At 39.7% G+C, this 16,140-nt stretch overlaps 1 protein-coding gene across 3 annotated transcripts in view; it reads left to right on the forward strand.

Annotated features, from left to right (window-relative positions):
• ASH1L (ASH1 like histone lysine methyltransferase) overlaps positions 1 to 16,140 on the forward strand; it is a 136,602-nt gene that overhangs the window by 26,010 nt on the left and 94,452 nt on the right. For 2 of the 3 annotated variants that reach the window (XM_080649290.1, XM_080649292.1), the window contains exon 4: positions 3,093 to 7,653. In XM_080649290.1, the coding sequence (XP_080505416.1) occupies positions 3,093 to 7,653 (4,561 nt within the window). The remainder of the gene's footprint in view (positions 1 to 3,092; positions 7,654 to 16,140) is intronic. The other variant, XM_080649291.1, reaches the window with a different exon arrangement.

The following is a 16,140-nucleotide window of genomic DNA, read 5'->3' on the forward strand; positions in this document are numbered from 1 at the left end:
GGCCCTTTAAAAGGAATTGCTGGGACTCTAGCAGCCTCTGTGTCATTCATCCACAATATTTTCTGTTTTTAACAGCCAGAGTTATGGAGACTTCTCTTCCTGGCACTGAAGGGTCTGGTGTGGGGCTGGGTGTTGGACCAACCAGTTCTGCACCTCCACCCCTCCTACCAGTCTTAATATGCTGTCTTCTTTACTTTTCTAGTTGTAGGACTTCCATTCAGCCAGTTTTCAGGTGGTTCTGAATAATGGTTATTCTGTATTTTAGTTGTAATTTTGATGTGGTTGTGGGAAATAGGGAGTACTATGTTAACCTACATCGCCATCTTAGTTCTCTGGTCAGGGAGCGACAAAGTAAAAGCACACGCCATTATAATGGCCTAAAGACCCTCAAATATCTAACTAGCCCCATTTGATTACATATTGTATTCTCCCCAGTCACTTGCTTAAGTTCTGCTATACTAGCATTCTTGATGTTCTTGTTAACTTCCTTACTTGTCTTTGCTAGCCCAGTCACTGAACTCAGGTTTGCATTTTCTCTTCTAACATTCTCTATTGCTTTCTGGTTTTCTCATAGCAGTTATTACCTTCTAACAAAGAATATTTTAAAAAGTTACTGGTTTTCACCTTGCTGGTGTAGCTCCACAGTTGAGCATTGACCTAGGAATCAAGAGGCCGCCTGTTCAATTCCCGTTTAGGGCATATGTCCAGGTTTCGGGCTCGATCCCCAGTGGGGGGTGTGCAGGAAGCAGCTAATCGATGATATTTCTCTCTCTCTATCCCTCTCCCTTTCTCTCCCTCTAAAAATCAATAAAAACATATTTTTAAAGAAGTTACTGGTTTTCTTTATTGTGTTCCTAAAATGTATGCTTTATGAGAGCAGGCATTTTTTGTCTTCATTTTTCTTTGCTGTGTTGCCAACAATGAGTAATCACCCAATACTTGTTGAATTAAGCATTAAGCCCACACACCTTTTCTGCATTAAACATTTCAACAACTTTCCCTCTTTTAGACTTAAAAATGTCTGTCCCCCTACCTCTTTCCCTTGATTACTCCAGCAAACCTGGATTCCTTGAATATACCAGACAAGCTCCTGCCAGAGAGCCTTTGCTCTTTCCGTTTCCTTTTCTTAGTAGCTATGAAGATCACTCTTTCAACTCCTTTGTATTTCTCTGTAAATGTAATCTTTTGGCAACCTGTTCTAAAATTGCAAATCCTTTCTAACCCTAGTCTTTTTTTTTATTATATATTTATTGACCTCAAATAAATATCACAAAGTGTTCTCGGTACCATGTGCAACATGGTCAGAAAGAGCCCCTACCTAGCCACTTGGGAAATACTATAAATTATATTTAAGACTTTTTCCTTTTATTTGATCAGACAGAGTCAAAACTATCTGATTAGTTTTCTACCAACCCTAGTCTTTTTTTTTTCTTTTTCTTTTTTTAAAGTATATTTTTATTGATTTCAGAGAGGAAGGGAGAGGGAGAGAGAGTGGTAGAAACATCCATGATGAGAGAGAATCATGGATCGGCTGCCGCCTGCAAGTCCCCCACTGGGGATCGAGCCCACAACCTGGGCATGTGCCCTTGACTGGAATTGAACCTGGGACCTTTCAGTTCGCGGGCCGACGCTCTATCCACTGAGCCAAATCGGCTAGGGCCAACCCTAGTCTTTTCCTCTTCTGTTTTCATGCTCTGATTTTCTTCATAGTACATCTTATCTTTTATTGCCTCTACCCCTCTTGTGCATTAGAATGAAACCTCCATGGTGAAAGGGATTTTTTTTTTTACTGCTGTTATTCTTAGCATTTAAATTGTAGGTACTTGATACCTATTTGCTGAAAAAATGAATTCCTTATGGAGCACGAATTTAAGATTATAAAGTAAATAAAATCAGGCCCTGGCCGGGTGGCTCAGCTGAATGGAGCATCATCCCATACACCAGAAAAGTTGTGGGTTTGATTCCTGGTCAGGGCACATACATAGGTGGCAGGTTCAATCCCTGGTTTGGGCAAGTACAGGAAGCAACTGATGGATGTTCCCCTCTTACACTGATGTTTCTCCCTCTCTGTCCTTGCCTCTCTCTCAAAAAATCAATATATTCCCAGGTAAGGATTAAAAAATAATTAACATAAAATAAAATTTATAGTATTCTTGAATACCATCAGTTTATTGAGCTAGAAAATATTTTTAAAAATTAATTCACAAAATGAACTCCACTTCCACCAATAACAGTTGCACAGCTCTGTGAAGATATTAAAAACTACTGATTCTGTGCTATATATGGGTGAATTTTATGGTATGTGAATTGTATCTCAATAATGTTATAAATAAAATAACCAAGGAATTTCTATGTAATACAGAAAGGAAAAATTAGTCTTCTCAAGTATGAAACATATTATAAGGTTAAGGTATCACCATGTATCTGTACATGCATCTGAGAAGACTGTCATTTCTCCATTGTACATCCTTGCCTCCTTTGATGTAGATTAATTGACCATACACGTGTGCATTTGTTTATGGGCTCTATTCTGTTTCATTGATCTATGTTTTTGTGCAAGTACCATACTTTTTTTTATTATTGTAGCTTTGTAATATTAGTTTGAAATCAGGGAGCATGATATCTTCAACTTTGTTCTTTTTCTCAAGAGTGCTTTGGCCACTCACTGTCTGTTATGATTCCTTATAAACTTTAGGATTATTTGTTCTAGTTCTGTTAGATGTTTTTTGGTTTTCTTTGTTTTTAAATATTTTTATTAATTTCAGAGAGGAAGGGAGAGGTAGAGAGAGATAGAAATAGAAACATCAATGATGAGAGAGAATCATTGATTGGCTGCCTCCTGTACGCCCCCCACTGGGGATCGAGCCTGCAACCCCGGCATGTGCCCTTGACCGGAATCGAACCCGGGACCCCTCAGTCCTCAGGCCAACGCTCTTACCCACTGAGCCAAACGGGCTATTAGATGTTTTTTTAAAAGGACTATTGCCTATCTTATATCTGACATGTGATCAATAAGTTTGTTCGACTAAATACTGAATTGAAGTGGTATAAAGTTTATTCTCTCTAAAACCTTTTTCTTGTTCATATTTTAGGACCTTTCAAAGTTGTACAAGAAATCAGGTGATGTTTCAGCCATTCAATGCCATTCTGAAGAAAGTATCCATCTTCATTCACAGGGAGAAAACAATTCTTTGTCCAAGAAGCTTTCTCCAATACACTCAGAAATGACAGATTACATTAATGCAACATCATCTACTGTTGTTGGTAGCCGGGATCCTGATTTAAAGAACAAAACATTACTTAACGGAGGAACAAGTGTAACAGAAAAGTTGGCACACCTTATTGCAACTTGTCCCCCCTCCAAGTCTTCCAAGACAAAACCGAAGAAGTTAGGAACTGGTACTACTATTTCAGGATTGGTTAGCAAGGATTTGATCAGGAAAGCAGGTGTTGGTTCTGTAGCTGGAATAATACATAAGGATTTAATAAAAAAACCAGCAATCAGCACAGCAGTTGGATTGGTAACTAAAGATCCTGGGAAAAAGCCAGTGTTTAATGCAACAGTAGGATTGGTCAATAAGGACTCTGTGAAAAAACTAGGAACTGGCACTACAGCGGTATTCATTAATAAAGACTTAGGCAAAAAGCCAGGGACTATCACTACAGTAGGACTGCTGAGCAAGGATTCAGGAAAGAAGCTAGGAATTGGTATTGTTCCAGGTTTAGTGAATAAGGAATCTGGAAAGAAGTTAGGATTTGGCACTGTAGTTGGACTGGTTAATAAAGACCTGGGAAAGAAATTGGGTTCTACTGTTAGCCTAGTGGCCAAGGACTGTGCAAAGAAGATCGTAGCAAATTCAACAATGGGATTAGTTAATAAGGACATTGGAAAGAAACTAGTGAGTTGTCCTGTAGCAGGACTGGTCAGTAAAGATGCCCTAAACCTTAAAGCTGAAGCACTGCTCTCCACTCAGGAATCATTTAAGGCTTCTTGTACAAACATCAAGAGTCATGAAAGTCAGGAACTTTCTGAATCCCTGAAAGACAGTGCCAATAGCAAAACTTTTGAGAAGAATGTTATACGACAGAGTAAAGAAAGCATATTGGAAAAGTTCTCAGTTCGAAAAGAAATCATTAATTTGGAGAAAGAAATGTTTAATGAAGGAACATGCATTCAGCAAGATAGTTTCTCATCCAGTGAAAGGGGGTCATATGAAACCTCAAAGCATGAAAAGCAACCTCCCGTATATTGCACTTCTCCAGACTTTCAAATGGGAGGTGCTTCTGATGCATCTACAGCTAAATCCCCTTTTAGTGCAGTAGGAGAAAGCACTCTCCCTTCCCCATCACCTACTGTATCTGTTAATCCTTTAACCAGAAGTCCCCCTGAAACTTCACTACACTTGGCTCCTAATTCATTACTTTTAAGTCCTACCACAGAACTAATGGAAGAAATTTCTGAATCTGGTGGAAAGAACCAATTTACTTCTGAAAGTGCCCACTTGAACATTGGTCACAGGTCTGTGGGTCATAGCATGAATATTGAATGTAAAGGGATTGATAAAGAGCTAAATGATTCAAAAACTACACATCTGGATATTCCAAGAATAAGCTCTTCTCTAGGAAAAAAGCCAAGTTTGACTTCTGAATCCAGTATTCATACAATTACCCCTTCAGTTGTTAACTTCACTAGTTTATTTAGTAACAACCCTTTTCTAAAACTTGGTGCAGTAACTGCCTCTGACAAACACTGCCAAGTTGCTGAGAGCCTAAGCACTAGTTTGCAGTCCAAACCATTAAAAAAAAGGAAAGGAAGAAAAGCTCGGTGGACTAAAGTGGTGGCAAGAAGCACATGCCGGTCTCCAAAAGGGCTAGAATTAGAAAGATCAGAGCTTTTTAAAAACGTTTCGTGTAGCTCACTATCGAATAGTAATTCTGAGCCAGCCAAGTTTATGAAAAACATTGGACCATCTTCATTTGTAGATCATGATTTCCTTAAATGCCGATTGCCAAAGTTGAGCAAATCTACAACTCCATCTCTTGCTCTCTTAACTGACAGTGAAAAACCATCTCATAAGTCTTTTGCTACTCACAAACTATCCTCCAGTATGTGTGTCTCTAGTGACCTTTTGTCTGATATTTATAAGCCCAAAAGAGGAAGACCTAAATCTAAAGAGATGCCTCAACTGGAAGGTCCACCTAAGAGGACTTTAAAAATCCCTGCCTCTAAAGTTTTTTCTTTGCAGTCTAAGGAAGAACAAGAACCTCCAATTTTGCAACCAGAAATTGAAATTCCTTCCTTCAAACAAAGTCTGTCTGTGTCTCCTTTCCCGAAAAAAAGAGGCAGACCTAAGAGGCAAATGAGGTCGCCAGTCAAGATGAAGCCACCTGTACTATCAGTGGCTCCATTTGTTGCCACCGAAAGTCCAAGCAAGCTAGAATCTGAAAGTGACAACCATAGAAGTAGTAGTGATTTCTTTGAGAGTGAGGATCAACTTCCAGATCCAGATGACCTAGATGACAGTCATAGGCCAACTGTCTGTAGTATGAATGACCTTGAGATGGAACCAGATAAAAAAATCAAGAGAAACAATGGACAATTGATGAAAACAATTATCCGCAAAATAAATAAAATGAAGACTTTAAAGAGAAAGAAACTGTTGAATCAGATTCTTTCAAGCTCTGTAGAATCAAGTAATAAAGGGAAAGTGCAATCCAAACTCCATAATACAGTGTCAAGTCTTGCTGCTACATTTGGCTCTAAATTGGGCCAACAGATAAATGTCAGCAAGAAAGGAACCATTTATATAGGAAAGAGGAGGGGTCGAAAACCAAAAACTGTCTTAAATGGCATTCTTTCTGGTAGCCCTACTAGCCTTGCTGTTCTTGAGCAAACAGCTCAGCAGGCAGCTGGATCAGCATTAGGACAGATCCTTCCCCCTTTACTGCCTTCATCTGCTAGTAGTTCTGAGATTCTTCCGTCACCTGTTTGTTCTCAGTCTTCTGGGACTAGTGGAGGTCAGAGCCCTGTAAGTAGTGATGCTGGCTTTGTTGAACCCAGTTCAGTGCCATATTTGCATTTACACTCCAGACAGGGCAGTATGATTCAGACTCTTGCAATGAAGAAGGCCTCAAAAGGGAGGAGGCGATTATCTCCTCCTACTTTGTTGCCCAATTCTCCTTCACATTTGAGTGAACTCACATCTCTGAAAGAAGCAACTCCTTCTCCCATTAGTGAGTCTCATAGTGATGAGACTATTCCCAGTGATAGTGGAATCGGAACAGATAATAACAGCACATCAGACAGGGCAGAGAAATTTTGTGGGCAAAAAAAGAGAAGGCATTCCTTTGAGCATGTTTCTCTGATTCCCCCTGAAACCTCTACAGTTCTAAGCAGTCTTAAAGAAAAACATAAACATAAATGTAAGCGTAGGAATCATGATTACCTCAGCTATGACAAGATGAAAAGGCAGAAACGAAAACGGAAAAAGAAATATCCCCAACTCCGAAATAGACAGGATCCAGACTTTATTGCAGAGCTGGAGGAATTAATAAGTCGTCTAAGTGAAATTCGAATCACCCATCGAAGTCATCATTTTATCCCCCGAGACCTCCTGCCAACTATTTTTCGAATCAACTTTAATAGTTTCTATACACACCCTTCTTTCCCCTTAGATCCTTTGCACTACATTCGAAAACCTGACTTAAAAAAGAAGAGAGGGAGACCCCCTAAGATGAGAGAGGCAATGGCTGAAATGCCTTTTATGCATAGCCTTAGTTTTCCTCTTTCTAGTACTGGATTCTATCCCTCTTATGGCATGCCTTACTCTCCCTCACCACTTACAGCTGCTCCCATAGGATTAGGTTACTATGGAAGGTATCCCCCCACTCTTTATCCACCTCCTCCATCTCCTTCTTTCACTACTCCACTTCCACCCCCTTCCTATATGCATACTGGTCACTTACTTCTCAATCCCACCAAATACCATAAGAAAAAGCATAAGCTACTTCGACAGGAGGCCTTTCTTACAACCAGCAGGACTCCCCTCCTTTCCATGAGTACCTACCCTAGTGTCCCTCCTGAGATGGCCTATGGTTGGATGGTCGAGCACAAACACAGGCACCGCCATAAACACAGAGAACACCGTTCTTCTGAGCAACCCCAAGTTTCCATGGACACTGGCTCTTCCAGATCTGTCCTGGAGACTTTGAAACGCTATCGATTTGGAAAGGATACTGTTGGAGAACGATATAAACATAAGGAAAAGCACCGGTGTCATATATCCTGCCCTCATCTTTCTCCTTCAAAAAGTTTAATAAATAGAGAAGAACAGTGGATCCATCGAGAGCCTTCAGAATCTAGTCCATTGGCCTTGGGATTGCAGACACCTTTACAGATTGACTGTTCAGAAAGTTCTCCAACTTTATCCCTTGGAGGATTCACTCCCAACTCTGATCCAGCCAGCAGTGATGAACATACAAACCTTTTCACAAGTGCAATAGGCAGCTGCAGAGTTTCAAACCCTAACTCCAGTGGCCGGAAGAAATTAACTGATAACCCTGGACTGTTTTCTGCACAGGACACTTCACTAAATCGGCCTCACAGAAAGGAGCCACTGCCTTCCAGTGAAAGGGCAGTACAGAACTTGACAGGTAAGAGGGTCATTTTGTTGCCTGTTAACTTGTGTTAGCGAAATAGATTACTTGTTGATTTTCAGAGGGAGAAAAGGGGAGAGAGAGAAAAACATAGATTGGCTGCCTCCTGCATGCCTTCTACCAGGAATTGAGCCTGCAACCCAGGCATGTACCCTGATTGGGAATTGAACTGGCAACCTTTTGGTGCACAGTACAATGCCCCACCAACAGGAATATCAGCCAGGGCCATGTACATGAACTTTTAATAGATCTACTGGTTTTTATTTAAAAGTTTCTTTTTCTTTTTTAAATTTATTTTTATTGATTTAGAGAGAAAGAGGGAGAGAAACATCAGTCAGTTGCCACCTGTATGCACCCCAACCAGGAATCGAACCCACAACCTGGGCATGTAGCCTGACTGGGAATTGAACTGGTAAACCTTCAGTACATGGGATGACGTTCAACCAATTTAGCTATACTCACCAGGGTGAAGTTCTCATTTCAATAGATGTGAGAAGTGAGATAAGGCTGGTCTTTGCATGAATTTTGAATTTTGAGAAGAGATACCATTATGAAAACAAGAAATAACAGTTACCTTTTGGAAACCAAGAAAAATTACTTACCTTACATATTACAGTTTCTTTAGTGAGAAATGGTTCATAGCTATCTGTTGGTCACTATTCAGGATTTTTTTGTATACACTAATCTAATAGTTATAAACACTTGTTCTAGGGAGAGTATTTTATTAATTCTATATGTCTCATAATAAAAATCTAAGCGTTCAAATTATCAACCTATAAAATTTAACTGAATATTCAGAGGGACTTCATTTGTAGAGTGCCTTTAAGTATCTATAAAAGCTGCTTCAATTGGATATAAAATAACATGAAACAAATTAAATAATGCATTTGTAGTGTCTAGAAAGTGTCTTTTAAGAAATGAAAATATATAAATTAAGAAAAAGGAAGCATTACCCATTCAAATGGGACAGTAATTTTCAACCTCTCATGGCATACATAACAAATATTTTTGCCAACCTGACAAAAAAAAATAGGCATAATTTTGATTCATTCACATTGGACAGCTATTGTGTTCGGTAAAAGAGGTCAGTGCCCTGACTAATCAGGTATTGCATGTTTTATTTATTTATTTATTTTATTTTTTAAAGCTTTGGGTCCCCAGAGCATTTTTTTAAAAAATATATATCTTTATTGATTTCAGAGAGGAAGGAAGAGGGAAAGAGAGAAACATCAATGATGAGAGAGAATCATTGATTGGCTGCCTCCTGCACATCCTCTACTGGAGATCAAGCCCGCAACCCAGGCATGTGCCCTTGACTGGAATCGGACCCGGGACTCTTCAGTCCGCAGGCCGACGCTCTTTCCACTGAGCCAAACCAGTTAGGGCAGGTATTGCATATTTTAAAAATCCATGTGGCACATCCGTGTGCCTCTTGAGCACACAAGTTGATATAGAAGATAGCTCTAAGTCAGGAGTTTTTTTTTTTTGTGTGTGTGTGTGTGTTTTATCAAAGATCTCAATTCTGAGGCTTTGTAAATAACTTTGGGACATTCATAAACCTCTGATGTAGTAAGTAAAATTGTGTGTATGTTTCAGGAGAAAGTGCATATGTTTCATCAGATTCTCCAAGTAAACTTTTTTTAAGACTCAAAATCACTTCTGATAAAATGGGATTAGTATGGTTATAAGAAGTGTTTTTCAAAGTGATTTGCACATAGTAAGCACACATATGTTAATTGGTATTATTCACCCAGAAGTTTAAAAACTTATGCATTTCAGAAAATGATAAAACCCTCAAAAACAAGTTTGTATTCCTGATTTTCATTATTTATGAACTTTTGAAAAATAAAAGCTACCTTGGTGGAAAAAGCTGAACATTCTGTAGTTTTGTGCATCTTTAATATTTGTTTAATGATAGATAGGCAATCTGAGACCTTTTAGTAAAGTATCTCTATATATAAAAGGTTAAGTGACTGGAACGACCAGTTGCTATGACACACACTGACCACCAGGGGGCAGACGCTCATCACAGGAGCTGCTTCCTGGTGGTCAGTGCGTTCCCACAGTGGGAGTTTAGTGGTGGTGGTGGGAGCCTCTCCCGACTCCGCGGAAGTCAGACATCCCCTGAGGGCTCCTGGACTGCGAGAGGACACAGAGGACGCAGGCCAGGCTGAGAGGGGATTCCCCCCTCCCCCCCCCAGTGAAAGAATTTCGTGCATCGGGCCTCTAGTACATATATACATTAAAAATATATGTATTTTTAAAAAGTTGTGAGAAGGAGTTTAGAAGAGTTGGAGAAATTTAGGTGAAGGTGAAGTGAGATGTCAGGTTAGGTTGTTGACTGTATCATCTACAAGGACATTAAAGGCATCCAAGAGGCCACATAAAGGACTTAGGGTGAGGGTGAATGTGAGCTTGATTTCAGGGTCCTCAGGGAATGAAATATCAGGGAAATTTATCTGATGCAAAAATACCTACTTAAGAACAAGAACTTGCCCTTTTTTCCCCTCTCCTTTGAAACTATAACATACAAAAATATTGAGACCTCTCTGAAGTCGTTGCTCCGACACCAGTTCTCTGTCACCAACTGGTTTTCCTACACAATTCATTTTGTTTTCTTTAAAAAAATTTTTTAAAGTATGTTTTTATTGATTTCAGAGAGAGGAAGAGAGAGATTTGAAACATCAGTGATGAGAGAGAAACATTGATTAGCTGCCTCCTGCACACCCCATACTGGGGATCAAGCCCACAACCCAGGCATGTGCCCTAACTGGGAATCAAACCAGTGACCTGTTTCATGGGTCAATGCTCAACCACTGAGCCACACTGGCTGGGACATTTCATTTCTGATACCTTCAATTAGGGAAGACCCCACAAGTTAAAAGCAAAGTTCTAAGGATGACTGCCTCCATTTAAGATGCTAGTTGAAAATTTCATTGTTCCCAATTCTCCCACACTTCTGCCTAGCCTACTACAAATTTGGGGCTTCCCACAATCCTTCAGGTTTGATAATTTGGTAGAACTACTCACAGAACTTACTGAAACCACTTATTTATGATTACAGTTTTATTTTAAAAGATACAGATTAGGAATTGAAGAGATGCATGGGGCATTGTCTGGGCAGAACAGGGGATACAGAGCTTCCATTCCCTCTCTTTGTGGGTGTATAGCCCTCCCAGCACATCATTGTATTCACCAACCAAGAAGCTCCACTAGACTTCTGTGTCTAGAGTTTTGATTGGGGCTTCGTTATATAGGCATGAATGAGTAAATCATTGGCCATGTACTTGAACTCAATCTCTAGCTCCCCTTCATCCACTTTAGATTGGGCTGGCCCAAAGTTTCAACCCTCTAATCATGGTCGGTCTTTCTAATAGCCAAGCCCCATCCTGAGTTTCTCTCAGGGTCCATCTTAAGTTACCTCTTTGGCATAACGCACACTCCTATACTCAGAGAATTCCAAGGGTTTTTGAAACTACGCCAGGAATCAGAGACAAAGAACAGATATACAAGGGTGGATAGAAAGTAGGTTTACACTTGGGAGTAACTGAAACAGTTTATTTTTGTATTACTAATTATCATTATTTTCTATATAAACAACTGTAAACCTATAGTAGCTCACTCCTGTATTATTTATTATATCACAAGTTTACATTCTTCTGTTAATTGGATTGTATCTTGGAATCTCTCCTCTTCACAATTACTGTTGATAAGTGGATAGAAATGGAGCTTGTTTTCTAATAGGAATTTTATTTCAGGTACACATGAAAATTGGCTTACCTACCCACTTAAAACCAGTTGAGAAAAAATATTTTTAGTTAAGAAAAATAAAAGTACTAAATAAGTCATGAGGTAACTTAATCAAATCACTTTGAAAGTAAGAATTTACTTTGTTTAGGCAAAGCTTTATATATTTGATTTTTTTTTTTAATCTTAACTATTTTGATAGTAGGTGTCCCTTCAGCAGATATTCTGTGTCTGTTGTTTGCCAGGTGAAGGAATACAAACATGAATGAGATATAATTTCCACTCTCAAGGAATTTATAGTTTAGCAGAAAACAGACATGTACACAAATAATTATTGATAGCTGCTAAAGTTGAGAGATTCACATGTTTTGGGGAACACAGAAGAGAGACTTACTTAAAAGGAACTAGGAAAATGTTTTGATTCAGTATGCAAAGAGTGGAGGGTGAAGACTGTATCTTATAAATAAGCTTCTCTGGGTCTGATACTGTGTTTAGATAACTGTAAATGGTCTAATCTGGGACCCAGGAGATGAGGCTGGAAAGACAGGGAAAGCCTCTAGTTTATATAAGATACCAAGTAGTTTGGTATTTACCCTATAGTCAATGGGAATTTATAGTTTTAAAGTAGAAGAATGATTTGTCTGAGCTTATATTGATCATGGTATGATAGATTAATTAGAGAAAGATCAGGTGGACCAGTTTGGAAAATTTCCCACCCAAATAGTATAGGAGCTTTAACTTAGCGATAGTGAAGACATATTCAGAAGTAAATTTACAAAAGGAAGGAAAGGGGGACAGATTTTAGAATGTCTTCAAGATACCCTTCTTGGGCAGTTGGTTGGTGATGTGGTGAAGTGAAAAAGAGGTAGGAGGTATGCAAAAGGAGAATGTTGGAGATAGAAAAAGGATGTGGGTTTATGCTATTTAGTGAGATAAAAGGATCTGTTGCTCAAAAGAGAAACCTGAAACTACAAGTTTTAGATGTGATTGTTGAAGCCATGAGGAACAATGATATTTAGGGTGAACACACTGGGTTTCCTAAGGCAGCTTGTAGTCAAGAGTGCCAGGTGCTACAGACATCTGTTAGATAAAGACTGAAAGTAGACAGTTTGCTTTGGCAGATTACCTTTTGTGATCTTAACAGCCATTTCCATAGTGTCAAATGTTAGATTTCTGCGGGTTAAGGAATGAAAGAGAAATGAGGAAATGCAGACAATTAAAATTCTTACAGCTTTGAATTTTGCAGCAGTTTTGTCTGGTTTATTGTTTACTCTTTTCTTGTAGTGTCAGGGAAATAATTGCATTTTCTCAATCTGTGATTATTTCAGTGTCATCGTTTTTCTTAAATGAAAAGCATAACTAAACATTGTGCTAATTTTAATTGACCTTGGTCTTCAGTTGATATTTTTTCCATACATGACTTGATGATATATTCATTATACATTAATTGGTATCCTGTTAAAATGTCCAAAAGGCTACGTACTATACCATGTATTCCAAAATTGTCAATTATCTTTGTGACATTGTTATTCTAGAACAGATCTCAAGAGCCAAAGCTGGAACAATTTAAGCAAGAAAATAAATAAGAGTATTGGATTATAACCTAAAGAATAATGTAAATATCCATGAGTTTATGCCAATATCAATAAATGATTGATTAAATAAATGAGGAACTTGACAAATCTTTCTTATAATATATTTAACTATTCCCTTCAAGGAGGAAGAACTTAATTTCCTTCTTGTTGATTATGGACTGAATTTAGTGACCTAGTTTCAAAGAACAGAGTATGGAAAGGAAAAAAATAGTAACTTTATAATAAAGAAGCCTAGCACACAGCACCTTAGCCAAATACAAGGTTAACTTCATCAATAATAAATCATCATGGCAATATGTATCCTTTGATATAATATGATTGGAAATTCTTTCCAAAAACCCATAACACCAGTCTAATAATAAAACATTTTTTAAAAAAGGACATTATACAAAACTAGTGGCCTGGTGCACGAAATTCGTACACCGGGGGGGGGGGGTGTCCCTCAGCCCGGCCTGCTCCCTCTCCAATCTGAGACCCCTCAGGGGATGTCCGACTGCCGGTTTAGGCCCGATCCCTGTGGGACATCCCTCTCGCAATCCGGGACCACTGGCTCCTAACCACTCACCTGCCTGCCTGATTGCCCCTAACACTCTGCCTGCTTTCCTGCTTGCCCCCAACAGCCCCCCTGCCAGCCTGCTCACCCCCACTGCCCCCCCCTGCTGGCCTGATCGCCCCCCAACTGCCCCCCCTGCTGGCCTGATTGACCCCAACTGCCCCCCCCACACACACCGGCCTGATCACCCCCAACTGCCCTCCCCTCCTGTCCTGACCACCCCTAACTGCCTCTGCCTCAGCCCTGCCACCATGGCTTTGTCCGGAAGGTCTCCTGGTATAATTAGCATATTACCCTTTTATTAGTATAGATACCTGACCAGTACACCTTAAAAGTATCAAGGACCTGTAAAAAACAAAAGGAAAGATTGAGGAATTGTCACAGATTAGAGAGGAATTGTCACAGATTAGAGGAGATTAAGGAGACATGACAACTAAATATGGTGTGGTATTCTAAATTGGGCCCTGTAATAGGAATAAAGAAATAAGTTGAAAAATTATCTCAATGTTAATTTCATAGTTTTGATAAATGTGCTAAAATTATATAAGATGTTAAAATTAGGGGGAACTGGGTAAAGGAAGATAATTCTTACCCTGTACTGTCTTTGCAAGTTTTCTGTAAATTTAAAATTACTTTAAAACAAATTTAGCTTTTTTTAAAGAGTGGACTGTCAGGGACTTTCAGTCAAGATGGAGAAGTAAACACTATGCTTGCCTCTTTCCATGGCTACATCAAATTTGCAACTAAATTATAGAACCATCTGAAGACTAGGTGACTCAGATATGGCACCCACCTGCACCGGCTGGCTTGAAAAGCTCCAGAGGCATGCGGGGAGGAACTGAATTGTCTGGCTTCAGGTTAAGAGCTGGAGGGGCAGCTCTCCCCCAGAAAGAAGTCCTGGCAGGCACCATTGTTTCTTTGTTGAGCTCTCTCCCACACAGCCAGCAGGTGCAGACGGGTGCAATATCTGAGTTCATTCACTTGGTCAACATCACTCCTCACACCCTGGTGATTCCCTGAGTCTTGCCCAACCTGAACCTTTTTCAGCAACTATTTCTTTCTTTTTTTAATCCTCACCCAAGGATATTTTTCCATTGATTTTTAGAGAGAGGGAAAGAGAGAAATATTAATGTGAGAGAAACACATCGATTGTCCCGGGCAGGGGAGGAGCCTGCAAACGAGGTTTGTGCCCTTGACCAGAATCAAACCTGGGACCCTTTCGTCCATAGGCCAATGCTCTATCCACTGGCTAGGGCTTTCAGCAACTATTTCTCACAAGCACTCAGCCATTGCTCACATTATGGACTTTCTTAAAATCTCCCAAAGATTTGAAAACCCCAAACAAACTGCAGCTGGTGCCCTATACTGTACCTCTTGCTAAGTGACCTCTGGCAGTAGTGGCACCCAGTCTCTTCACGATGTCTCCATGCCTAGCAGAGTCAACTACCAAAGACAGATCACTTTGTAGCTCCTACCAGGTGGCCCTATGTCAGACACAGGCCTGGAGCTGTACCGGAACGCCTCCCAAGAGGTCCAGGATCAACAAACCTGGTGGCCAGCTTCACACAACACCAGAGCACCATCCAAATAGAGATCCACAAATGACACACAAAGGGTGGTCTCTGCAGGCACCAGAGTCCCACTAAAGCAAATTCTATTCTGTGGGGTCAGCCCCTGAAAAACAGCTCATTTGTTGTAGTCATATATAGTCCTCAGCCAGTCAGCCTGAGGGTCAGTCCTACCAACTGAAGTGCCAGCGGCAATTAAGGCTCAACTACAGCAAGAGGGCACACAAAACCCACACAAGGGACACCATTAGACCACTCAGCTCAGGTGACCTGGGAATATCTGCCACTGGGCCCCATAGGACACCTACTACATAAGGCCACCTTGCAAAGACTGAGTGACATAGCATGTCTACCTAGTACATAGAAACAAATGCAGGGAAGCAGCCAAAATGAGGAGACAAATGAAAGAATATGACAAAACTCCAGAAAAAGTACTAAATAAAAATGGAGGCAAGTAGTATACCAGATACAGAGTTCAAAAGCACTTTATAAAAATGCTCAATGAGTTTAGGGGAAGAAAAGATGAACTCAGTGAGAACTTACTCAGAATTTACACAGTGATAGAAACTAAAAAAGAACGAGTCAGAAATGAATACAGTAACTGAAAATAAGAATACATTAGATGGAATCAATAGCAGATTATAATAAGCAGAGAAATCAGCAATTTGGAGTACAAGGTAGCAAAAAATATCCAATCAGAACAGCAAAAAGGATAAAAAGTTTTTAATGAGGATAGTATAAGTGAACTCTGGACAATATTCACATCACAGAGGTACCAGAAGGAAAATGAGTGGACAAACAATGGTGAACATATTTGAAGCAATAATGACTGAAAACTTTCCTAACCTAGCGAGAGAAATAGACATACAAGTCCAGGAAGTACAAAGAGACCCAAACAGGATAAACCCAAAGAGGTCCAAACCAACATGCATCATAGTTAATATGCCAACAAGAGAATCTTAAAAGAAGCATGAGAAAAGTAGTGAGTTATATACAAGGGAGCTCCAATAAGACTGTCATC

This window comes from Plecotus auritus (assembly GCF_963455305.1).
Source record: "Plecotus auritus genome assembly, chromosome: 12".
Taxonomy (NCBI): Eukaryota; Metazoa; Chordata; class Mammalia; order Chiroptera; family Vespertilionidae; genus Plecotus; species Plecotus auritus.